General features: G+C 42.7%; 1 protein-coding gene and 1 pseudogene across 1 annotated transcript in view; one reads left to right on the top strand and one right to left on the bottom strand.

Moving 5' to 3' along the window:
• LOC139446629 (uncharacterized) overlaps positions 1-25,735 on the bottom strand; it is a 161,839-nt pseudogene that overhangs the window by 19,297 nt on the left and 116,807 nt on the right.
• LOC139444742 (uncharacterized) overlaps positions 6,161-25,735 on the top strand; it is a 57,525-nt gene continuing 37,950 nt past the window's right edge. Inside the window, exons 1-6 of the mRNA XM_071225678.1 lie at positions 6,161-6,312; positions 12,328-12,417; positions 15,881-15,951; positions 16,106-16,279; positions 16,614-16,754; positions 25,322-25,435. Coding sequence (XP_071081779.1) covers positions 6,233-6,312; positions 12,328-12,417; positions 15,881-15,951; positions 16,106-16,279; positions 16,614-16,754; positions 25,322-25,435 — 670 coding nt within the window. The 5' untranslated portion in view covers positions 6,161-6,232. The remainder of the gene's footprint in view (positions 6,313-12,327; positions 12,418-15,880; positions 15,952-16,105; positions 16,280-16,613; positions 16,755-25,321; positions 25,436-25,735) is intronic.

Raw genomic sequence — 25,735 nt, 5'->3', positions numbered from 1 at the left:
TTAGGAAAGACAGGTCAACCCGAGGGAGTGGCGTAACTATTTACGTCACAGATAATATGTATATGGATCAGCTTCTTACAGTTGGTCTGGAGGCGATATGGGTACATGTTAAATGCAAAACTCGTGATTAGTTGATTGGTGCTGTTTATCGTGCAGATAAGAGTGAATCATATCGGGAACTAACTGACCAATCAATAGGAAACGCAGTCGATATGGAGATGTACACTGTCATTGCAGGAAATTTCAATATAGATAAACTTCGAGATAATAATCCAAAAATCGAATATTTGCAAATGGTTACACAAATTATTAGAGAGCTTACGAGGATCATGCAACAGTGTAGTACGTTGATAGATTTACTTTTTGTGACAGATGTTGATATTGTACGGGACTCGAGAATACTTGATCCAGTTTGTAGTGACCACTGTCCAATATTTGTAACCATTAAAGAAATAATCCTAAATGTCATTCCTTCAAAAGTAAAGTGTACTATTATTCTACAGCAGACCTAGATGGCTTAAATACTGACATGCTGAATATTGATAGTGAACACAATTACTGACGAACTTACATCTCGAATTATAAACGTTTGTGATAAACATATTCCCAATAAAATTGTAAACATACGATCAAAGGATCCAGAGTGGATCAATAATGTAATACGTTCCTTAATAAGAAAATGAAATCACCAGCAAACGAAAGCTAACAGACGTAATACTCCAGCTGATTGGGATAATTTTAGGCTGTTAAGAAATAAAGTAATCGACTATGTCCGTAAGACAAAGAAGGCACATGCATCTAAAATAGATACTGTAATAAATAGTTCTCATGGTACAAAGACTTGGTGGCGTTTAGTAAAGGAATGTCTTAAACTTAAAACTGCAAAACACCACTTTCCCCCAATTTTATTTTATAGACAAAGTTGCAAATTCTTTTGTAAATATCATTTTGATGGAAAATGAAGTTAGGGATATACTACTGTCCGTCGACACCACAAAGGCAACTGGCCCTGATGGTATTGGAAATAAAGTACTTAAAAACACAGCTAACAGTTAAGCCCCAATACTTACTAAACTATTCAATTTCTCTCTTAACCGAGCAATATTTCCATCACTATGGAAAGAAGCTCTTATCATTTCTATTTATAAAAAGAATAGCGTGAATGTACAAATTACAGACCGGTTGCGCTCACAAGTTGTTTAGCAAAAATATTTAAAAAATGTATGTTTAAACATGTGTACAACTATTTAAGGAATAATAATGTGCTCACTAACCTACAATCTGGATTCATGCAGGGAGACTCCACCTCAAATCAGTTGACATATTTATATGACTTTATTGCAAAGGCTTTAGATGATGGTAAGGAAGTTAGAGCTGTATTTTGTGACGTAAGTAAAGCTTTCGATAAAGTTTGTCACAAATGAATAATTTATAAGCTACACCATTATGGTATTTGTGGAAATTTATTGAGATGGTTTGATAGTTACTTAGAAAATCGATATCAATAGGTAGTTATAAATGGTAATAGCCCAGATCCAAAAGCTGTCTTGGCAGGTGTGCCACAGGGCTCGGTCCTAGGACCAATTATTGTTTATTATTTATATCAATGACATTGTTGAAGGAATACATAGTAATATAAGACTTTTTGCTGATGACATATCTTTGTATGTAATCATAGAGGATCCTGATATAGCGGCTCGTAATCTCAATAAAGACTTGAACAGAATTTCAGAATGGGCTTCCAGATGGCAAGTTAAATTTAGTCCCGAAAAAACTGAATCTATTCATTTAAATATCTTTGTAGGCTTATTCCTAATACAGTTTCGGAAAACACAAATTATGACTTAAGGGATAAAACTAATCTTCAAACAGTGAAGTGTAAAACATAAGCTTATGCAGATTCATTTATACCAGCTACAACACAACTTTGGAATATGTTACCAGAAAACCTAATGGGGGCAGAGACCGTTACACAATTTAAGAATTTGCTTAACGTAAAGGGAGATAAGGTATACACTGGGAATTGTGGAAGCAGATTATGCCAAATCATTCACAGTCGCCTACGACTTGGCTGCAGCGATCTTAACGCAGATCAGTATAATAGACATATCTTTGACAGAAAAACTTGTTCCTGTGGATATCACACCGAAGATGTTCTACACTTCATATTTGTGTGTACAAATTACTATGCTCTTCGAAATGAAATGTATTTTTACCAACATGGTTATTCTTTCGAAACAGAACTTATGCGGAAATTCGGATTTGAGTAAGGAAGAGCAAATGCTAATATTAGATTCTATTCAACACTTAATATTAAAATCTAACAGATTTTCAGTTTAATGATTGTTTAAAATAACTGCAAATAGATTTATTATATATACACATCTAGCTTGGCATGTACAATTTATTTGTTACATCTAACCTTCATTTATGTATTCATTGTAATATACTGAACAGCATTGAAAACGCACCAGCAATAAATCTTGAAATATTACAAAAACAACTTGAGCAATAATCGATTTTAATTAGAACAGACATAGACGGATTATTAAGAAAGACGACAAAGGAAACAGGAATACCACACAGTAATTACATTTACGTCATCAGTGTGAGGAAGACACGTAGGGTTAAAATGAAAAGTCAATATCTGGTATGTCCGCCATTGGCAGCAACACAGGCCATGCAACGTCTTTTCATTGATCGAATAAGTATGCGAATAGTGTTCTGTGGGATAGCATTCCACTCTTGACGTAGTGTATCTCAGGTTCCGTACTTGCGGACTACGTGAGAGGCGTTGATCCAGGTAATCCCATAGATGTTCAATTGGCGATAGATGGGTGACAGGGCTGGCCATGGAAGCAGAGTCACATTATTGTTCGCTAGGTACTGTGTTGAAACACGTGCCGCGTGAGCTCCTGCATTATCTTGCTGGAAGGTGTGCATATACTGGTGCTGATGAAAGAATGGTATGACGTGATTTGCCAATATGTTATTCCTGTAGTAAAGGGCATTAACTCTTCCACGACAAACATGGAGCTCTGTTCGATGGTTATGATTGATGTCGCCCCACAACTAAGGGATCAATTAAGGATTTGAATTCTTTTAATTAGCAAGAATTAGTAACTTCATTGGGTAGAGTGTTCCACAGGTTAATCGTATCCGGAAGAAATGATTTAGCATAGGTCTGGGTTCTAAATATGATTGTTGGTATGTTAGATCTATTTCTAAGGTTATACTTGCTATTATCAGAGACTGGACTTTAAATGAGATCGTTTGAATGAGATTGTTGAGATATACAGGTGAAATACTGTTTTTCATTTTGTAAAATGTAATCAGTTTGAAGCAGTGTCGTCGTTCTTTTAAGGACTGAAAGTTTGTTTCGTTATAAAATTTAACATGACTGTATTTTAACAACTACATGTCCTGTTTATCTCACAACCTCTTCAACAATCAAGATTCATATTGTGATAAAACGGGTCTTACATCGCAAAGTGCATCAATTCACGTGTGCACCATGATTAGAAACATGAAAAGATTAGGAAAATATCAGCTGACACAGTGTTGGCGATACACATTCTACGCAAATCCTGCAATCGACAGAAATCTGCACGACAGTTTACAAACCGAATTACGATTTCGTTACGCGATTTTAATTGGACTATGTATGGACTCGTTAGTCCAGCCAGAATATAACTCCAAAATACCAGCCTATTTGAAATGAATTGCTATCATCGTTCGCAAAACTCCTATACGTGACATACCTCAACTTTACCCGCACCAGTAATAAAACATCCGTTATAAGACATCCGTCAAACATCCGGCAGAGACAAAGCTCATTGATTATGAAGACGGAAAAACTCTTCTCTTCGCTCTATTGCCCTGTCAGAAATGCGTGCAGACACATAGTTGCTTATGAATAGAACTTATCTTGTCTGATACAGCACAGCTGTTATTCATCAATATTCCAGGTATATGACGGCGGTTTGTAAATAATCGAGCCTGGACAAGACAATCCAGTGATTGATAATATGAGCATTGATCCACGCAATTTGGATACAATTACATGTATCAACCAAGTCAGCGAGTCTGGCCACCCGATTCCGTCGGTCGCCTCTCACGCACTCAGTAGTCATGGCCATTGCACGTGAACATTCCCTTCTTATTGTTGACACACAGAATGTAACACGATCACAAAATCAATAGGTTATGCCATAAATATAGAAATGTATCCATGCTGTGTAACTCATTTTATTCAAATGTGGCCTTAAGTCTTCCTGGTACACTTCCTGGTAGCTCAAGACCCCCACTGTAAACACCGACCTTCTGTGAAGTGGAAAAGGGTTCTTTGTGAAACTGGTGTGCAACAGCCTGTCGCTCCAGCATATTGAATTGTAACATCTTCACCCAATACGCTTTTAACATCAGAGGTGAGGTGAAATGGGGTCCAAGATGACTGCCCTTATATAGCGACGTGCATGCACGTGTGTGTGTGTGCGTATGAAACCGAGACTGCTTCATGACATGACAGACACAGATGTTGATCGCAGTTTAAGCCAATTTATTACTGATAAATTAAACCCTTAAACAACTGTAAAACATAAATATATGCTGTCACCAAATCGAAAATCGCAGCAATATTACTACCAACAGATGTTATTGCAGAGTAAATTAAAACATTTCTAAAATACACTATACATTCATACATTACACATTCACAAGTACCAATATGTATCCTGGCAACACATGTATTTTACATCCTTGCTTTCATTGTTCACACGAGCATACATCAGCTTCACAGTACTTGGAGATTTAGTTTAATAATGATATATTATGTACCTTATTTAAATAATAGCACTTGTAATGCATACAGAAACACAACTAGTTACCGTGATGCAACCAATATTGACAAAACATGTCAAAACAGCCAAATGATCAACAACATAGCCACAATATCCCTACAGATCCTAGGAATGCGTACAAACTATAAAATATCAACAAAAGACTAACCTTTAGAAATGAATGAATCACAAGACTTGTCCAATTGTGAATACCACATTGTCCAACACTGGCAAATACTATATGTGTGATCGTCTGGTAGTAACATCAAATGTGATATAAACTGTAATATAACTAAGCCCTTTAAACTGGACTGTCAAATACTATATGTGTGATCGTCTGGTTGTATTATCAAATGTGATATAAACTGTAATATAACTAAACCCTTTAAACTGGACTGTCAAATACTATATGTGTGATCGTCTGGTTGTATTATCAAATGTGATATAAACTGTAATATAACTAAACCCTTTAAACTGGACTGTCAAATACTATATGTGTGATCGTCTGGTTGTATTATCAAATGTGATATAAACTGTAATATAACTAAACCCTTTAAACTGGAGACAGTAAGCTGCAACGCTGAACACAAAGAAACAGTAAGGGGCGCGCCTAGGCTGGCTATTGTGTGACAGTGCACGAGGTGATTGAGGCTGTGGCAAATTACTCATGAAGTGAGCTTAAACAGGGAGTTAGGAAAGCTTAATACAACATTAAAACAACACCAAAGCCCAGTGTACACATCATTAAGTGTCATATCATTCACTTAATGTTACTTTATTGTATTCCAGCAAAACTATACAAGAAATAAAGTTAGCGTGACCAGAGAACGTTTTCTCAAAACTTGTTGGACGTTTTCTCTAACGCAGCGGCGGTATTCTCTAATTGACCAGCGGTCGTTTTCGCGGGCGGACGTTTCCTCCAGTTCCCTATCACGGCGTGTCAGTTTATGTGGGACGAAAGCCCAAAGTGATATGGGCCGTTTACAACGTTGATTAAAACCACAAGCACAGGAATGGTGCTGACAGATCTGGAAACATAATTGGGGAGAACCTGGATTTGGACCCACGAGGTCCGAAAGGTTTCTGATGTTCCCAAGGTACGCACCTCTGAACAGCGAATTGCCCTTATCACATGACAATAGAATCACTTGTTTAAGAAATAAACGACGAGAGGGAGTTGTTTATCGCACAATGAAACTTATTCATGCCATGAACTACCACGCGGGCAGTCATGCATACATTTCTACGCATAACTCAGATGTAACCGTAAATGCAGTCAAAGGTTCCAGGGATGTCGGGAGCATCCAAGTTGCCCCCGGTAACGTCACAACTTCCTGGTTAAGGAGTTCTGGATCCGCTTGCTCAGTTGACGGGAAAGAGGTGAGTGGTGAAGGATGGCGATGAAGCTGGTACTCGGTGGTTTTGTCTTAAGTCTTCTCCAGTTCCACGGCGTCGACGGACTTGCAGAAAATGGGTAAGTGGCAATCAAGTTTAGATAATGTTGAAATGTAGTAGTTTTTTAAACGATATAGGACAATTTAACTTAATTTCAAGTGTTTGAGTGGCATGTTTATCTCATAGAATGACCTCACAAAATCGATATCTATGGAGCAGCCAACCTTTTTTCAGGTCACGAGATTGGATGAACAATTATATGACAAGACGAATATTCTATTTATTATGTATTTTCTAACTCATTTGATCATTGAAGCATACTGAAAACAGTTCCAGCATAAAATGTTATTTCACTCGCATGAGCATTTTGAGACAACGGCAGTGTTTCATCACTTAAAACATACTCCTGAACATCACATGTATATGTGCTCTCGTATCACCTTGTGGAGGTCATCCACAACAAATACGCAATAACCCAATATGTAGCTCTCGGTCCACGTTTATTCTTTGTGCGTTTGCAAGTAATATATAGGTCGGTTGTATTTAACTTTTGATGGAAAGTGCCTGTCGGGTGTGAGCTGTACTGCTTTCGGGTGCATGATGCATGACACTGGGGGAATGACGAGCAGTTTCCAGGTACGGAAGCAATACGTGGGATCACTCCGGGTCAGGCCAATATTATTAACTGCCAATGTCAGATTTAATTATTGATTGCCACAACGTTGCTGCAACACTACCAAAACCAGGAATAGTACATGCGAACTGATAAATACAAAAACGTCAGGCCAGAGAATAACTGTCTCGATAAAATGACGAAAGAGATTCAAATGCGGGTGAAAGTCAAAACAAGGTTGCTTCTGTCAGCCCTCACTCTTCTGTGGGCTCGTTCACCCGTTTCCTGGAATACATGTAAGGCCGTCACACTGCGGCATTATGAGTAGACCCTGGGTAAATGCAGAGGAACACCTTGTGTTAAATAAAGGGTTGCGCTACCTTCGTGCAAGATACCGGTTCAATGTATTACCGTCAAATCTACATGTACGTATCTTGACATTGACAACACTTGCTGCCTATATTGACCACGTCCGTACAAAACTCACTATACCTATTCTTTAAGTCAATAATTTGAAAACTGACGTTTGTTCAAGCCTTTAAAGTACGTTTGTATGTATGTGTGCTCAGTGCAGTGCCTTGCGTATGTGTGTACGTTTCGTGTGTCTGAACTGTTATTACATGTTACCGACCTTTCCTTACTGTTACCGACCTTTCCTTACTGTTACCGACCTTTCCTTACTGTTACCGACATGTCCTTGTTATCGACTTGTCATTACTGATGCCGACCTTTCCTTTCTGTTGCCGACATGTCCCAACTGTTGCAAACATGTCCCAACTGTTGCCGACATGTCCTTACTGCTGCCGACATGTCCCAACTGTTGCCGAAATATCCCAACTGTTTCTTTGATAGGCATTTAGAAGTTGGAGTACTAAGTAAGGATAAGAATTTATGGATGAACAACTTCTTTATTACAATTAAGAGCGACGTTTCGGTGTAGGTTCTAACACCGTTATCAAGTAAGTGATTTACAGAGTCTGACTGACTGATATAGAAGATTTAACGTGCGCTTTCCGACTACAGCGTATTTCGCACACGGGCCTGGCCGGACCATTTAGTGTATTCCGAGAAGGGTGAAAGTGGTGTGTGCAACCCAAGAGGGGGCTTTTAGGGGTTGCTTATATTGATTTTTTGAAATTTTTAAATTTGGAATAAATGCCGAGGTGGGTGGAGGAGGGAACTAAGGGAGCCGGGTGAGGTGGGTGTTTGTATGTTTATTGGATTTTGGATTGGTAGATTAATTAATTTTTAGATGCGCTTAATTAGGTCTGTTTTGATTAGGAATACGCCTAGGGCCTTGAAGTTTTCTAGTTTATTTTGAGGGTTTAGTATTTCATCTAGAGTAGGAACCTTATTTAGATTGATGGTGGTTTGTAGTGTGGTTCTGTGTGTTTGATAGTGGGTGCAGTGAATGAGTGCGTGTTCTGTGGTTTCGGGTTGTTTGCAGTAGGGGCAGTTGCCTGTGGTGTGTCTTTTAAGTTGTTTTAGGTGGTTATTTAGGTTAGTGTGTCCTGTTTGGAGTTTTGTAATTAATCTGTCAATTTTTTTAGAGGGGTGTAGGATTTTAGGTTTGGCTAGTGGTTTTCTGAGCACTTTTTTGAATTGGCTATTTGAGTTTTGATATTGATTAGGCCATTTTTTGGTTATTTTTTGTTTGTTTACACTTTTAATTTCTGATTTTGAGATGGGTAGGTTTAGGCTTATTTCTGGTATTTTGAGAGATAATTTAGCTGCTTTATCGGCGCTTTCGTTGCCGTAAATTCCTACGTGGGCGGGGATCCACAAGAAGGTTATTTGTTTGCCTGCTTTTGTTAGGTCGTTGGAGCTTTTAAGTATTTGGTTTATTAATTTAGGTCGTTTTTTGGTATTTTTGTTTTGGAGGGCTTGTAGTCCGCTAAGGGAGTCAGTGAGAATTAGGATTTTTTTGTTGTTTTTAGATTGTTGGTTATGCAGGGCTGAGGCCATGCCCATAAGTTCGGCCGTGAATATAAATTGGTTGTTAGGGAGTTGGTAAGATTGTGTGGATATAACTGGTTGTGTGGTATGGACTCCGAAGCCTGTGTGGTTGGAGATCGGGTCTGAAGATCCGTCAGTGTATATGTGACACCAATTTGGCCAATTTTCGTGTATGTATGCAAGTGTGGTGGTTTTAGCTATGTTTGGGTCGGTTTGTTTATTTATTTGGTTAGCTAGCGTTGTGTCTATTTGGGGGATTTTGAGTTTAGGGGTGAAGATATTTGATTTTTTGCAGTTTTGTTTAAGATTTTGAGTTTGGTGTTCATTGAGGTAGTTAGTTATTCTTTGGGATATTGGGGTGAGTAAGGGGTGTTTGCGAGCTAGAGCTTGGTTTCTTGGGCTAATGTTTTGGTTAATTAGGTTTTGGATGAGAGGGTTTGTTTGGGACGCGGCCCAGAAATTAAGGCTTAGATGTTCCCTGCGTAGATTTAGTGGCATTTCTCCTGTAAGGGCCTGAAGTGAGGTGTAGGAGGTGCCATGTTGGGTGCGTGTAATTAGTTTGAGAGCCTGATATTTTATTGAGTCAAGTTTTTTAGAAAGAGAGTTGTTTAGGGTATTGTATATGGCACAGCCGTAGTCTAGTTTTGATCTAATTAGTGTTGTATATAGTGAGAGGAGGGTATCTTTGGAGGCTCCCCAGTTAGAGCCGGTTAGACATCTTAATGTGTTAAGGTCTTTGCTGCATCTAGTTTTTAGGTTTTGGACGTGAGCCTCCCAGGTGAGGTGTTGATCGAAAATAAGTCCTAAGAATTACAGAGTGCAGTTAGCAAGTATATATACACGTAGGAGGCAATGTTGTACAGTAGGGTAGATATACTGGAGTAGCGAAGCCTGCTGTGTACACACAAGGGCAGGGATGATGACCATGGGTGAAGTCAGTGCCATGATACAAAGGATGAAGCCAGTAATGTAAACAACGGAATTATGGCTGATTGGGGTCTTTGATGAGTTGATGGTACGCCAGGGGTATGTAATAGCCTTGGTCACGGTTGATTGAGGGCTGAAGTCTTTTGATGTTGATGGCTTCTTGTAGTTTCCTGATCTTGAAGTCTTTGAGGTTGGTGGCGAGGGTTGTGACTCACTCCCACTGGATGTTGTGGCTTGGGTTGTCACAGAACTGTTGCCAACCTGTTCTGCCTGTTGCCGACATGTCCCAACCGTTGCCGACCTGTCCTTACTGCTGCCGACATGTCCTTACTGCTGCCGACATGTCCCAACTGTTGCCGACCTCTCCATACTGAAACCGGCCTTTACCTAATGTTGCCGACATCTTCCTACTGTTGCCGACATGCCCCGACTGTTGCCGACCTGTGCTTATTGTTGCCGACATGTCCCAACTGTTGCCAACCTGTCCCTACTGTTGCCGACAAGTTCCTACTGTTGCCGACATGTCCCTACTCTTGGCGACATGTCCCGACTGTTGCCGACCTGTCCTTACTGCTGCCGCCATGTCCCTACAGGTGTTGACCTGTCGTTACTGCTGCCGACATGTCCAAACTGTTGCCGGCCCTTCCATAACGATGCCGACCCTTACCTACTTTTGCCGACATCTGTCCTTACTGTTACCGACCTGTCGCAACTGTTGCCGACATGTCCCAACTGTTGCCGACTTGTCCTTACTGCTGCCGACATGTCCCAACTGTTGCCGACATGTCCCTACTGTTGCCGACATATCCCAACTGTAGCCAACCTGTCCTGCCTGTTGCCGACATGTCCCTACAAGTGTTGACCTGTCGTTACTGCTGCCGACATGTCCAAACTGTTGCCGGCCCTTCCATAACGATGCCGACCCTTACCTACTTTTGCCGACATCTCCCTACTCTTGCCAACATGTCCCTAGTGTTTTTGACCTGTCGTTACTGTTGCCGACATGTCCCAACTGTTGCCGACCTGTCAGAGGTGTTGCCGACCTGTCCTTACTGTTGCCGACATGTCCCAACTGTTCACAACATGTCACTACTGTTGCCCACATGTCCCTACACTTTGCCTACCTCTCCCTACTGTTGCCGACATGTCCCAACTATTGCCGACATGTCCCTACTGCTGCCTACCTCTCCATACTGAAGCCGGCTTTTACCTACTGTTGCCGACATCTCCCTTCTGTTGCCGACATGTCCCTACTGTTGCCGACCTGTCCTTACTTTTGGCGACCTGTCCCAACTGTTGCCGACATGTCCCAACTGTTGCCAACCTGTCCTGCCTTTTGTGATCATTTGGCCTTGAAGCTGCACGTATTGCACATGCAGCAGCACTATGAACGGTGTTAAAGTACATGGTTTTCGATTGCCTGACATCTGCGTCAATCGAACAGTAACAGTTCAACAACATGCCAAGATTAACAGAAGTGCAAAGAAACAAGGTCAAATGCCGCTTGCAGGCAGGTGAATCCCGATCAGCTGTAGCCCGGTGTTTCAATGGAGCGCCCAGCACTATCACAATGGATGGAAACTGGTTAGTTTTCATAAAGTGAACTATTGTGGTCCATAACTCATACTTCTTTGCTATACTACTTTGAGTGTGTTACAGACTTACTTTTGTCACCCCCTTTTATATATTGAGCACACTTGAAATAGAACCCTTTGCATGGCATATCTGTGGTTGCTTCTACACATCCTCCCAAGGATTGAGTCAGTAGTTGCGATCATCGATGTCATGATTAGGTCTGTGTAAAACGATTCTTTCTAATAGTCAATTTTCCATTCATGTCGAGCAATATTTCAGACATTCCTGCTGTCTGTGTATTCATTCCCTAAGTTTTGAGGTACAATCGAGCATGCTCATTCTTCGAAGATTTCAAAGGGCATCTTACGACTCTTGCTCAAAAGCTGTTACAGCATCCAAGGCCTGTGGATGTGGAGGACATTTCAAATCAATGACAAAACTTATGTTCAATGCAATTCATTTTTGTCACTTGTACCATATGGTTTTTTTCAGGTAAAACATTGACTTTTCTTGGCAGTTACCACAATTTGCTTGTTTCACTGACATTTAGAAATAGTAAGTTGCCTGTGGACAACTGACTGGCTTTGTATGTGTTTGTGACGGGTGACACTGGAGGAGCAGGATACGTGAGCCATTCTGCAAACACCTAGCATCATGAATATTTGATAATGATTCATAAACACATACTCATGATGTGCTTTTGGCAGAGTTTTCTAATATAGGTGTAGAAAGGATTTTGTCACTTTTATTCGTTTTGTTCACTTGGATAGGCGAGGATATTCGTTAACGAACTTGAAGTATCTGAGCAATTTGCATGGACTATGGAAACCCTGCAGTGCCAGAATCAATAGGAAATGGGTTATGTTTTTTTACACGAGAAAAACTGCTTATGACAGCATTGCCGTGACCTGTTAAATGAACTTGGAAATCTTACCTAATTATGTTTTAACTCTTATATCAACAGACACCTTTCATGTTGTGCAAGTATGTTAGAAGTCACAGTCACGTTTATCTTTGTTGCAGGATAAATGTCATCACGAACGTCCAGTCACGCCGGAAGGCATCTTATACATCGTGCGGGTTCTTGTGGTTGGATCGGTGCAGCAAATATAGGTAATAGCCAGCAGCCATACAGGTATTGATCAGATGTAATACGTGTATTCACTGCTTAACATATATTGTCATATATGTATTGCCTAACTGCCATACAGGTAGTCAGCAGCTGTTTTACAGGTATCGATCAACTGTCATACAGGTAATCACTAACCGTCATACACGTAATTACCAACGGCCATACAGGTAAATCACTAACTCTCATATGAATAATCCCTTACTGTCATACAGGTAATTACTAATTGTCATACAGGTAATGACCAACTGTCATACAGATAATCACAACCCGTTATGCAGGTAAATCACTAACTGCCATACAGATGTTCACTTACTGTCATACATGTAATAAAGTCAGATGTACCGTGTGGATTAAAATGGTATTTATGGTTGTCAGCTTCTTTATTCCGAGGAACGCTACATTTCGGAGTATGAAAAGTACAAGTGAGCAGTAATGGTCAACTGGCATACAGATAATCACTAGCTGCTATACATGTAATATCCAATTGCCATACAGATAATCACCAACTGTCATACAGATGATCACCAACTGTCATACAGATAATTCCTTACTGTCGTACAGGTAATTAATAAGTGTCATACAGGTAATGACCAACTGTCATACAGATAATCACAACCCGTTATGCAGGTAAATCACTAACTGCCATACAGATGTTCACTTACTGTCATACATGTAATCACTAATTATCACGCAGGTAATCACAATCTACCATAGATACCAGCACTGTCATACAGGCCAACACTAACTACAATACAGGAAATTACTAACTGTCATGCAGGCAAACGCTTACTACCATACAGGCAATCACTAACTATCAGATTAACATTAACAACAAGAGATAATGGATAGCAAGAAGCACACAGGTAATTTGATGAAGCCAGATGTCCACTCAAATAACAGACAGGCAATAAAGTCAGATGTACCGTGAGGATTAAAATGGTATTTATGCTTGTCTGCTTCTCTATTCCGAGGAACGCTACATTTCGGAGTATGAAAAGTACAAGTGAGCAGTAATGGTCAACTGGCACACAGATAATCACCAACTGTCGTACAGATGATCACCAACTGCCAAACAGATGATCACAAACTGTCATACAGATGATCACCAACTGTCATACAGATAATTCCTTACTGTCATACAGATAATTGCTAATTGTCATACAGGTAATGACCAACTGTCATACAGATAATCACCAACCGTTATGCAGGTAAATCACTAACTGCCATACAGATGTTCACTTACTGTCATACATGTAATCACTAATTGTCACGCAGGTAGTCACAATCTACCATATATACCAACACTGTCATACAGGCTGTATCACCACACAACTGATGATCACTAACTATCAAAGAGATAATCACTAACTGTCATACAGATAATGACCAGCTGTCATGCAGATAATCACTATAACTGCCTTACATATATTTATATACTTCCAGACAAATGATCACTAAGTGTCATGCAGGTAATGACAAACTGCATGCAGATAATTACTAGCTGATATACAGGTTATATCCAATTGCCATACAGATAATCACCAACTGTCATACAGATGATCACCAACTGTCATATATATGTTGTGGTAAGCAACAGATTAACATTAACAACAACTAGTAATGGATAACAAGAAGCACACAGGTAATTTGATGAAGCCAGATGTCCACTCAAATAACAGACAGGCAATAAAGTCAGATGTACCGTGAGGATTAAAATGGTATTTATGCTTGTCAGCTTCTTTATTCCGAGGAACGCTACATTTCGGAGTATGAAAAGTACAAGTGAGCAGTAATGGTCAACTGGCACACAGATAATCACCAACTGTCGTACAGATGATCACCAACTGCCATACAGATGATCACAAACTGTCATACAGATGATCACCAACTGTCATACAGATAATTCCTTACTGTCATACAGATAATTGCTAATTGTCATACAGGTAATGACCAACTGTCATACAGATAATCACCAACCGTTATGCAGGTAAATCACTAACTGCCATACAGATGTTCACTTACTGTCATACATGTAATCACTAATTGTCACGCAGGTAGTCACAATCTACCATATATACCAACACTGTCATACAGGCTGTATCACCACACAACTGATGATCACTAACTATCAAAGAGATAATCACTAACTGTCATACAGATAATGACCAGCTGTCATACATATAATCACTATAACTGCCTTACATATATTTATATACTTCCAGACAAATGATCACTAAGTGTCATGCAGGTAATGACAAACTGCATGCAGATAATTACTAGCTGATATACAGGTTATATCCAATTGCCATACAGATAATCACCAACTGTCATACAGATGATCACCAACTGTCATATATATGTTGTGGTAAGCAACAGATTAACATTAACAACAACTAGTAATGGATAACAAGAAGCACACAGGTAATTTGATGAAGCCAGATGTACAGTCAAATAACAGACAGGCAATAAAGACAGATGTGCAGTGAGGATTAAAATGTTGTAACAGACTAAGAGAGAGTAGTGATGGCTGTCAGCTTCTTTATTCCGCGGAACGCTACATTTCGGAGTATGAAAACTACAAGTGGGCATTAGCATCAGAAGATACCAGCCGGCTCTGAACCGTGACTAGGGAACGTATCCGCCTTGTGCTTGACTTATTGATTAATTCAGCTGTGCCACGATCTATCTGTCGCATTATGCCCCTATGAAGACAAATTAATGCTGCTGGCTTCTATTTGTCCTGGGATAATTCACCCCTGCCTTCCAATCGATCCATTGCTCATTACCAAGCACTGCTAATTTATTTCCTGGCTTCTATCTGTCCATTGCTCATTACCAAGCAGTGCTAGTTTACTTCCTGGCTTCTATCGATCCAATGCTCATTACTAAGCAGTGCTAATTTATTTCCTGGCTTCTATCTGTCCATTGCTCATTACCAAGCACTGCTAATTTATTTCCTGGCTTCTATCTGTCCATTGCTCATTACCAAGCAGTGCTAATTTATCTCCTGGCTTCTATCTGTCCATTTCTCATTACCAAGCACTGTTAATTTATTTCCTGGCTTCTATCTGTCCATTCCTCATTACCAAGCAGTGCTAATTTATCTCCTGACTTCTATCTGTCCATTGCTCATTACCAAGCACTGCTAATTTATCTCCTGGCTTCTATCGATCCATTGCTAAAGACCAATTTGCCGCTATTCAACTGTTGACTTGTTACGTTTCTACCATTTTTATCTATTTATTTGTGTGTTTTTCACATGTACATATATATGCTCTCCGCATCATAGCATTCATTCACCAGGTGAAGGAAAAAGCATGTACTCCGAAACGTGAGTTTCTCATAATAAAGAAGTTGACATCAATAAAGTCTCTCTCGTGTGTGTCACCTCTAAATGCCATTCAAAGACTGGTTGTACATACATGGGATCTATCTCTCCAACAGGACAGAGTACTACAAGGTGCATGTGTGCAAATCTGGATACAGATCTACCGATAACCATGGCTGTCCGCACGGTAAAACTACCTTTACGAAAAAATTGTATACTTTTTAATACAAATTTATTTAAGGGACTAATCATGATCAGTGCATTGATATGAACATGTAAGCCGAAAAAGGCTCTGTCATTGATAGACATGTACTTTATTGACTTCATCAACCCATCCGTAGCCATCTGCGACAACGTCATTAACCCCACCGGCGCCTGCAACATCAACTACAGAACGTCCCACATCATCTACAGCAACGGCATAGCCCAACACAGTAGTGGGGGCACCTGCAGCCTCCCCGAGATATGCACAAACTGCAAGATGGGCTTCTATGCCAGCCCCAACAGATGCCGGAGTAAGTGGTTAACTGTGAACTTATCTAATATACACACGTATTCCTCAGTGACCGAGTGCTCACAGATCCACATACAGTCAACTTAAATAACCATGATATTGGGATGATCTGTAGAAATACATTTTGTTTCATTTTCCTGAAGAGAGGCTTGGCAAATTGGCATCTCTGATTGGTTCATGCAAATAAATCATTAATAGGGTGCTGACATGTTTCAATAATCATGATACATATATCAAAACTTGGTATCTTAATTACGTTGACATTCCTTCTGGTCTCTTGGTTACGTGCAGTTCCCAGGTCGGTAGTGTCTGTATGCTCTGTTTTCTATGGACAGTGTGCTCGGCCATCTCCAACTGTGACCTGGAGGAATGTACGTCGCCCTCTGACCAGGTGTGTTCCCGGTGTGAAGGAGTGTACAGGGAGCTGGCTGGGGAACGAGCGTACACCGTCACCACAGGCAAGAAATCCTGTATCCGTAAGTATCGGGAATTGTGGACACCCACTCATCATCATTAATATACTTGTTATTTAATACAATGTTGCATACCTCCATTTGTACGAGGTATTACAAATGCCTTCTTTGCTCAAAGGATTTCCATAATTAATGACAATAACAACCTATTCAGAAATCAAATGTAGAAATTGTTGTAACAGTTGTTCATATGAATGAGTTTGAATATATGCATGTTTTGACTTGTGACAACATTTAATATTTCAAACAGACTGGTTTTAGAGGGTTTTTTTAAGTGTATTTGAAGATTTGTTGTCCCTGTTTTAGAAACCACTGGTAAGAACAAGACTTTACTCTGTGTCGTTGAAAGACATTTAACAACTTGCGCTGGTGGATGGGGGTATAAACAGTAATAGGCCAAAGTATCGAACAGAGAGTATAGTACTTGATATTGCCTTGAAACATTTTGTTAAATCAAAAACAGTTCCGTGGGTATATTAACAACTTTGGGCTGAAGACATGTCCAGTTCTCTTTTGTACTACATAGCATTCCGTACAACAAGAAATGTACATCTCATCAAATGTATCTCACCGTCAAAATTTGTTGATAATCAGAAAAGAAAAGTGTAAAGAGAAGCTTGAAAGCCAAACAAAAGTGTTACTTAACGTCACATAAGATGTTAAGTCATGAATAAAAGGAAAAATGAGCATTTGCAAAGAAAAAAACCAAAATTATTCGCCAGCGACTACTAGGACTGTAACTGGGTAAATATGATAACTGTCAGGAATGAGACAGTCAGATCAAAACGTACGTGTCTCAGTAATGTTATACCCATGTCACAGCTAGATGATCAATAGTGTAAGCCAATATCTGGTGTAGCCTCCCCATACACGGATCACATCCACAAGACGCCTCCTCATGCTCAAAATCAGAAGCCTAATCCCCAACTGAGGTATGTGTTGCCATTCCTGATGCCATGTAGGGCATCGTTGTCCACAGAGATAGGACGAGTTGCAAGTACATGGTTATCAAAATAAGGCATAAAAAAACCGTTCAATATGGTATCTTGGTACCTTTCTCCATTTAGAACCCCCTGAACTGTCACAAAATCAAATTTACAGTCAAAGAAGCAGCATCCTCATACCATACCTGATCCGCCACCTGAGGCCTCTGTTTCCTGGATGTTTTGCTGATGATAAGATGTTCCTCTTTGCCTCCACACAAGTCCTACCACCAGCGTAGACCTTCTCTCGTAAGACCAATGAATCCCCCTCCATTACCTCAAGATCCAGTGTGCTCGAGTCTGACACCAGGCTACAGAGCGCAGCATATAATGGGGTGAGAGCAGGGGACGTCTTACTGGTGTTGTGGCCCTTAATCCTGCTGCATTCAGTCGACTCCTGATGGTGCTTAGGGATGCTCTGTTGTTGGTATGTCAGTGATGATGAAGAACAGTGCAAGTTTTGCCTGGCCTACAAGGACCGTGTCCTCTCTGTCACTGGTCTTCGTGGACGTCCTGATCTCGGCATGTCCCTCACATGTCAAGGCAAAGTGTGTTTTCTGATCAGTCTACAGATAACAGCATGATTAATGTTTGACACAGCAACAATATCCCGACATGTCATGCCACTTCGTTGCATGCCAATGATTTGCCATCTTTGATTGTCTAGGATAAAATGCTTAGACATTTCAGTTACAATCGTAATAAAGACAGACGTTTAAATTGGTAGAACTTTCAGTCAACATTAATAACAGTTTAATAGTAACAGCATGAACTTTCCGTCACCAAACATGAATTCTCTATTTTAACCCCTTAGCTGTGCATACGGTTCGCATAAACGCACCCACAAAGTGGGGCAGTTACGGTGTTTACCATTCTACAAGCAGATGATGTGACAACACACAGGGTACAATTTGAACATCTCTACACTGAATATAAACTCGCAATTACACTTCCAATTTGGTGATGCAATACTTTTGATGAGGTGAATATATTGCAGGGCTCAGCAAATGTACCACCAAAGATGGTCCCTATCTCAGAGATTAACCATAATCCTTAAAACAATGCAGGAAAACAACTATATATTCAAAATTAATATAGTATTAGAGAGAGGAACTGTTGATGAAGGGGATTCACAAAAGTCCAAATTTAAGCGTGAATCTTTTCGATTCTCTAAGAAGTTTTGATCTCCAACTTCATATCACACTAATCCACTTGTCTCAAATACTTTTTGTGTACATGCAGAAAGACCTCCCTCGATTGTATTAAGAATTATGGTTCATTCTTGAGACATGGATTTCGTGATACATTGGCTGGGCCAATAAACAGATGCTCACGGAATAGGCGTTATCGTCGGGCTCTGACGTTTCCTATGATTACAAAAGTGTTTTGTTACCTTTATCAAACATTTAATGATCGTGTATTTGAGCCATTCTGACTGCTATTGGACATGTAGGTAAAAAGTAATCTTTGGTCAGGGACACGAAATTCGAAAAATGAGCCCTCTCTCTTATTTTATCCATACCTACTTTTCTCGTCGTGTCAGAATAATAAGTATTGCAAATTTAAAGAAGAAGAAAGGCCGATTGCCAGCCAATCGAATATGCCTGATTTAATTTGAAACCAACATTTCAAAAGGTTTTCATAACCTTTAAATTTTTTAACTTATCCTGCATTTACTGCTGTCTTTGACAGAGAGACGAACTGTGTGAGATCCAGCTGCTGAAGAAAGTTGTTTCCATCTGTCCAGGAAGCAGCGCCCCCTCCCACACAGTCGGCACGTGACCCGGAAGACATGACGTCATGTCAAAACACATAACTGCTTTGTCAGCCACACAGAACGGACGTATACTGTATCCCTAGTGGAAATATTCAAGCTTTATCTGATCCTGACTTTCTGTTGTTTACTACGACAAAAGTCTGCTGTGTTGTTCATTGTATTTGGTTTGTTACCTTTGACTTCATTCTATTGTTAAATGGTAACGTTTCCCGCTCGTGTTGTGGCTCTCGTTACGGTATTTCCGAGCGTATTGTTGTTTGCCGCCATTTTGGTTTTCCCGCCATTTTTTCCCGCCCTTTTGCGATTCACTACGCGTCCACGTATTTTCGTGTTTTGTGTTTTGAATTCGCTCTGTGGTTGGAGTTTTACATTAAATTTAATGTTTGTATTTGGCGTGTTTGAAGCGTAATTGTTTGCTCTTATAAACTTTGTAACAGAATAAGTTATGTTGAGTTACATTATGTTTCACGTTGTGTGTTTACACATCGTTATGCTTTTGCTTCAATTCCAGAATGTCTCCCTTCACTAACTGCCGCGGGAATAAATCTGGACGGGACCCCCGCCCCTGCTGCCTGGACTGTACAACCCCGTGTACCCTCACAGAGCAGTGCAGATACTGTAGTCCCCTGTGGGTAGTTTTCTTCACCAACTACCTACGAGTGTCTAGGAAACGCTTCACTCAACGTGTGCGTCGGCACTCCATCATGCCATCCAACGTAGAGTCTGCCTCCCATGGCACAACATACAACCGTTCACGGTCTCCTACACCCCCCTTACCATCGCTTGCTTCGCCCGCATCGTCTGCAGCATCGCCCGTAACGGTTTCCTGTCACCTCTACCATCTACGTCGACAACTCCGGCGCCTCTGATGCCTCCGGCGCCTCTGATGACTCCGGCGACACTACCTCCTGCGCCTCCGATGTATCCGGCGCCTCTGATGACTCCGGCGCCTCTACCTCCGGCGCCTCTGACTACTTCGGCGCCTTTGATTTGTGCGGCGCCACCTACGTATGGACATGCCCTCCCATCATCGTGTATGGATCCATCTTGGATGCAAGCTTGGATGCAGTCATTGTTTGTGCAAGCTACTCCCGCCTCAGCGGCGACGACGGTGCCTCCTGTGAGGCCGTCGCCACTGACGGCCCCGACTACAGATACTTCAATTCCATGCGGCCGCCTCTACTTCGGGCGCTCATCGGTCTCGATCGTCGTTCACCTCGTCGCCTCCGACTGCTTCTCGGCACTCGTCCTAGTCAGCTTGATCCCGTCGTCGTTTTCGTAGTCGCTCACCCATACATAGTCGTCGAAGTCGTTCCTCCTCATCGGATTGGTCATTTCGACCCGATTATGACCCTCTGTCTCCCGAGATTGATACACACTTTGGCCTATCACAGGCTGCTGATCGGCGGACCGTTTGACCTCCATCGCTCCCTCCCCGGGCTCTGATGTCGACAAAAATCTACGATTTTGGTCTAACCCAACTTCGCTTCCACCCGACCCAATGCTGACAGACCTTGTTACAGCGTTGCTAAGTTGTCCCTCACGCCGTCGTTCAAGGCTCCTCGTTTCCGGCGTGATGATTTCCCTGTCCACTCCTTTGATGTGGCCGATGGTCACACATCCGTGATGAGGACTTACATCGAATGTCCGCGTCTTCCCAGTCTGCCACCATACGTATGCCGGACTCCCGACTCGCATTCGTGGAAACGGAACTGCGGCGATCTTTGAAGCTACTGTCTACACTTGACTCCTCTGCCTGGGGCCATTGACCAGGATCTAACAGGATCGACCACCTACACACTGTTATGACATTCCAACTCCGCAAGGTCGACTATTTGCTCAATCATCTGAGAGCCGCTCTTGCGGAGATCACAGCTACTCGACGGTTGGGCTACTTGACTTCCACGGAATGGGATTCCGAATTCGAGCGTTCCTTACTATGACAACCTTGGTCGGGTTCTTCCCTTTTTAATGGGGCCATCTTCGCTACACACGCCTGAGTCTCCAGCTTCGCAAGAGATGAAACGGCTCTCAGAGCCTTGGAGCATGTCACACACTAATCAGCGTCGTGGCCAGACAGGGTAAATCCCGTGGCATCTACCAGCCCCGAAGAGATTGTCGCCCCGGCAAGGGTGCCGATTCCACCTCGAAGCATTGACCGGTGGGACCTCATCGACTGGGACCTCCCACCCCCAGGCGTCCCGGTCATGGACACACCTGTGGGTGGGAGACTAGGCCGGTTTTGGAGAAACTGGTCTATACCGGATCACCCATTCGTCACAAACGACCTCCTTCAGGGGTACCAGCTCCCATTGGCTGCACTTCCTCCCCTGACGTCCACTCCGACAACAGATGCTTATTCGCCCAACCAACTTCGACCCCTTCACGACAGCATCGACTCCCTACTGCGGAAGGAGGCCATAGAGATTGTGCACGACCCCGCTCGAAACCCAGGATTTTACTCCCCGGTGTTTCTGGTTCCCAAGAACCCACTTTCAACCGGCGCTACCTGGGACGTCCTCCCTACTTCCGAATGACGACGTTCCGACTGCTCAGGACGAGAATCACAGCAGGCGATTCCCTGATCAGTCGCGATATCCAGGACGCCTATCTTCATGTACCCGTCCACCCCAACGACCGGCGCTTCCTCAGGTTCATTTTCAATGGTACCCATTACCAGTGGGTGGTCCTACCATTTGGAATTTCCACGGCCCCGTGGCTTTTCAAACGGATCACCAAGCCGGTCGCTGCCTAACTACACCTGAGGAACATCAACTTCATTTTATCCTGTGGCTCTTCAATCAGTTGGGATGGATCATCAATCAGATGAAGTCGGAGCTGACCCCATCGTTCCGTCTGCAGTTCATCGGGGGCCTGTTTCTCACGGATCAGAACCTCCTTCAAGTCCCAAGGAACAGGTGGTTGAAAATCCTCGCTCACCTCTACCCTGCCCTCCAGCAGGCTCGAACTCTCCGCCAATGGCAGGTTCTCTTGGGCCTCCTCACATCGGCTCAAGACCTGACTGCCAGAGGTCGCCTCCAACTCCGTCCAATTCAACAGTTTCTCGCTCCCTTCATCCGGCAGCAGGATCAGGAGTCCCCCATCGTCCTCTCAGTTCACCTCCACCCCTTCCTCCGATGGTGGACGGTGGAATCGAAAGTCTGCGGCGGCGTCTCCTTGACCGCGCTACAGCCCACCCTCCACGTGTTCGTCGAAGCATCCAAACAGGGTTGGGGGGCTTATCTGGGGACTCAAACAGTTGCAGGGCTGTGGTCCGGAGATCGAATCAACTGGCACAGCAACAACCTCGAACTCGAAGCTCTCATCCTGGCCGTCTCCCACTGGCAGAGCATGCTCCGTCACGCCCAGTTGACCATCTCCACGGACAACATCACCGTGGTGTGGTGTCTGAGGAATCAGGGTACTCTCCACTCTCAGTCCCTGCTCAACCAGACTTTCCGATTCTTCGACCTGGTGGACCGCTTAGACCTGCAATTCCTTGTTCAGCACACTCCAGGTTGCAAGAATGTTCTGGCAGACGCTCTCTCCAGGCCGGACAAGGTGGCTCCCACTGAATTGCGACTCCACCCAGAGATCTTCACCGTCCTTTGTCAAACGATCGACACTCCAAAAATTGATCTGTTCGCCACGTCTCAGAAATGCCAGCTGCAGACTTATCTCGCCGGTCCCGGATCCGGCCGCTATAACAGTCGACGCCTCCAGTGTTCCCTGGGAGGGATTAAGCGCGTACGCTTTTCCACCTCCGGTTCTCCTTCCCAGGGTTCTTCAAAAGATCCAGGCCACTCGACACCTGACACTGATTTTGTAGCGCCTTGGTGGCCGGTCCAACCTGCTGATCCACCCACACAGTCGGTTGCCACATCCTAGTCCCACTCGGTTTCGTCTGCACGCGCTGGCACATCTGCAGAAACCCCTAGGAGCCAAGGGCTATTCGACTAGAGCGGCCAAGGCTCTTGCTTTAGCCCATCGTCCATTAACACGTCACCGCAGTTCCTGGAAGAGTTTCTTCTGTACTTGCGCAGCACACGTTGATTAAAAGGCTCTACCATCTTCACACACTTGGTTGCCATCAACTCCGTTCTTGCCATCCTGGACGACCGGAGAATGACGAAAATTCCCGAACTTCAGGCATTGCTGCGCTCGTTTCGTCTTGAAGACCAGAAAGCCAAGTTCAGACCGCCTGCATGGGATCTGAATGTGGTCCCGAACCACTTCACTCGTCTTCCTTTAACGACTTAACGAAGAAGACAGTGTTTCTACTGGCCTTGGCTATTGCCGCCCGGGTTAGTGAGCTCCACGCCCTCGACGTCTCTAGTGTCCAGTTCAAACGCGGGACTCATGGCGCAGTTCATCTTGGGCTGTGCTGGGACTTCATCGCAAAGAATCAACTCCCATGACAGCCTGATAGATCCTTCACCATCCCTGCACTTTCGTCGATTGTGGGTGACGACGACGACGTGGAGGAGCTTTTATTATGCCATGTTAGGGCCCTGAAGGTTTTCCTGCGATGCCGTAAAGCCTGACGCAAGTCTAGGAAACGCCTTTTCTTACTGGTCGCCCCTTCGTCGCAGTCGGAGGTCAGCCGGAATACTATCTCCCTGTGGCTCCGGGCGGTCATCCTTCAAGCTTATAAAGTAGCCGGATCGGACCCCCCCAAGGCTAACAACCCACACGAGATTCGGGTGGTCGCGTCTACCATGTCTCTTCACAGTAACTGTTCCCTCAAATCGATCATAGAAGGCTGTTTTTGGCGGTCCGACACCGTTTTCGCCAGCCACTACCTTCGTGATGTAGCCTTGGAAGATGTTCACGGCGTTCATAACTTTGGTCCCCTGGTGGTAGCTCAACAGGTAAACCAACCCCCGACGCCACTGATTCGCCATTACCCGGAGCGGGGCGCGTCGAACTCTCTGGTGTTTATCACCCAAGATTAGAGGGCTCTACTGTGTTCCGCATTCGCTCTTAGGTCAGTTCTAGTTTTGGCTAGCCCGCCTCATACTATTTCTGTCACCTATTTCGGGTTCCCTCTTTTGCATCGACTCTCGTTTCCTTCGACAGGAATGGTCGCTGGTGTCGCGGTCATCTCTTGTACATGCGGTGTAGTTTCATCGAACCTTTGTTGAGGGATTTCTTCTGGCTCACATCTGAAGGTATGCACATCAGCTGTGCCATCTGATAAAGATGCAATACGGAGTAATGCAGGAAGGATAAGTTAAAAAAATTAGTAAAATCTAAATATTTTTTACATTTGTATACTTATCCTGCATTACGAAGTCTAAGTCCCCCCCCCCGCGTTCCGCTTCGTCCCCACGAAGTTTCCGATGTTATGTTTAAAGCAGTTATTATGTCTTCCGGGTCACGTGCCGACTGTGTTGGAGGGGGCGCTGCTTCCTGGACAGATTGAAATAACTCTCATCAGCAGCTGGATCTCACACAGTTCGTCTCGCTGTCAAAAACAGCAGTAAATGCAATACGGAGTAATGCAGGATAAGTATACAAATGTAAAGAATATTTAGATTTTACTAAATTTTATTTAAATACCTTGTCCTATTTTTATTTTTTTTCATAATAACCAGATAAACGTTTTAGAGTTTCTGCCTTAACTGAGTGGTGCGGATACATTTTATGACAAAAGTAGTGAGGTTCCAGGGTAAAAAAATTTTGGTAGATTTAAATTTAATCACATATATAATCTATTTCAGTTGACAGTTGTAATGGTGCCTGTAGTTATATAAAATGCGACCAAATTGGACTGTATGACTGACACGAGTATGCTGTGTGTTTTTCAGAGGCATGTTCGTGGCGAAGAGACAGTACACGGTGCTACCCGGGAGAATGTGCAGAGGAATATGCAAGGAATTGTATCTGTACAACAGAGTTTAGCGGCACTCACTGCGAGAAAAGTAGGAATAAAATACACATACAAAACCAATGAGCATTTTGGCACAAACGTTAATTATAAAGTATTACAATATTTGGTTTTCTTGGTATCCTGAAAACATTAAATGTGTCAATGACGGCCTGCACACAGTGAGGTGAACGGTTCCCACTCAACCATATCTCTGTCCTTGCTGCCAGGGTCAGAGTAGGACGCCAGTACCTCATTCTTGTCCCAGAGAAGATCAGGGTTCAATTGGGTGACTTGGCTGATTGCAGGGACTTGTATCCCAGTGGCGTGAATAGTTGATGATGTTACTCATTCA

This window comes from Haliotis cracherodii, unplaced genomic scaffold (assembly GCF_022045235.1).
Source record: "Haliotis cracherodii isolate W230 unplaced genomic scaffold, xgHalCrac1.p SCAF_6, whole genome shotgun sequence".
NCBI lineage: Eukaryota > Metazoa > Mollusca > Gastropoda > Lepetellida > Haliotidae > Haliotis > Haliotis cracherodii.
Note: the sequence above shows the minus strand (reverse complement) of the source record. Positions and strands in the feature narration are given on the sequence as shown.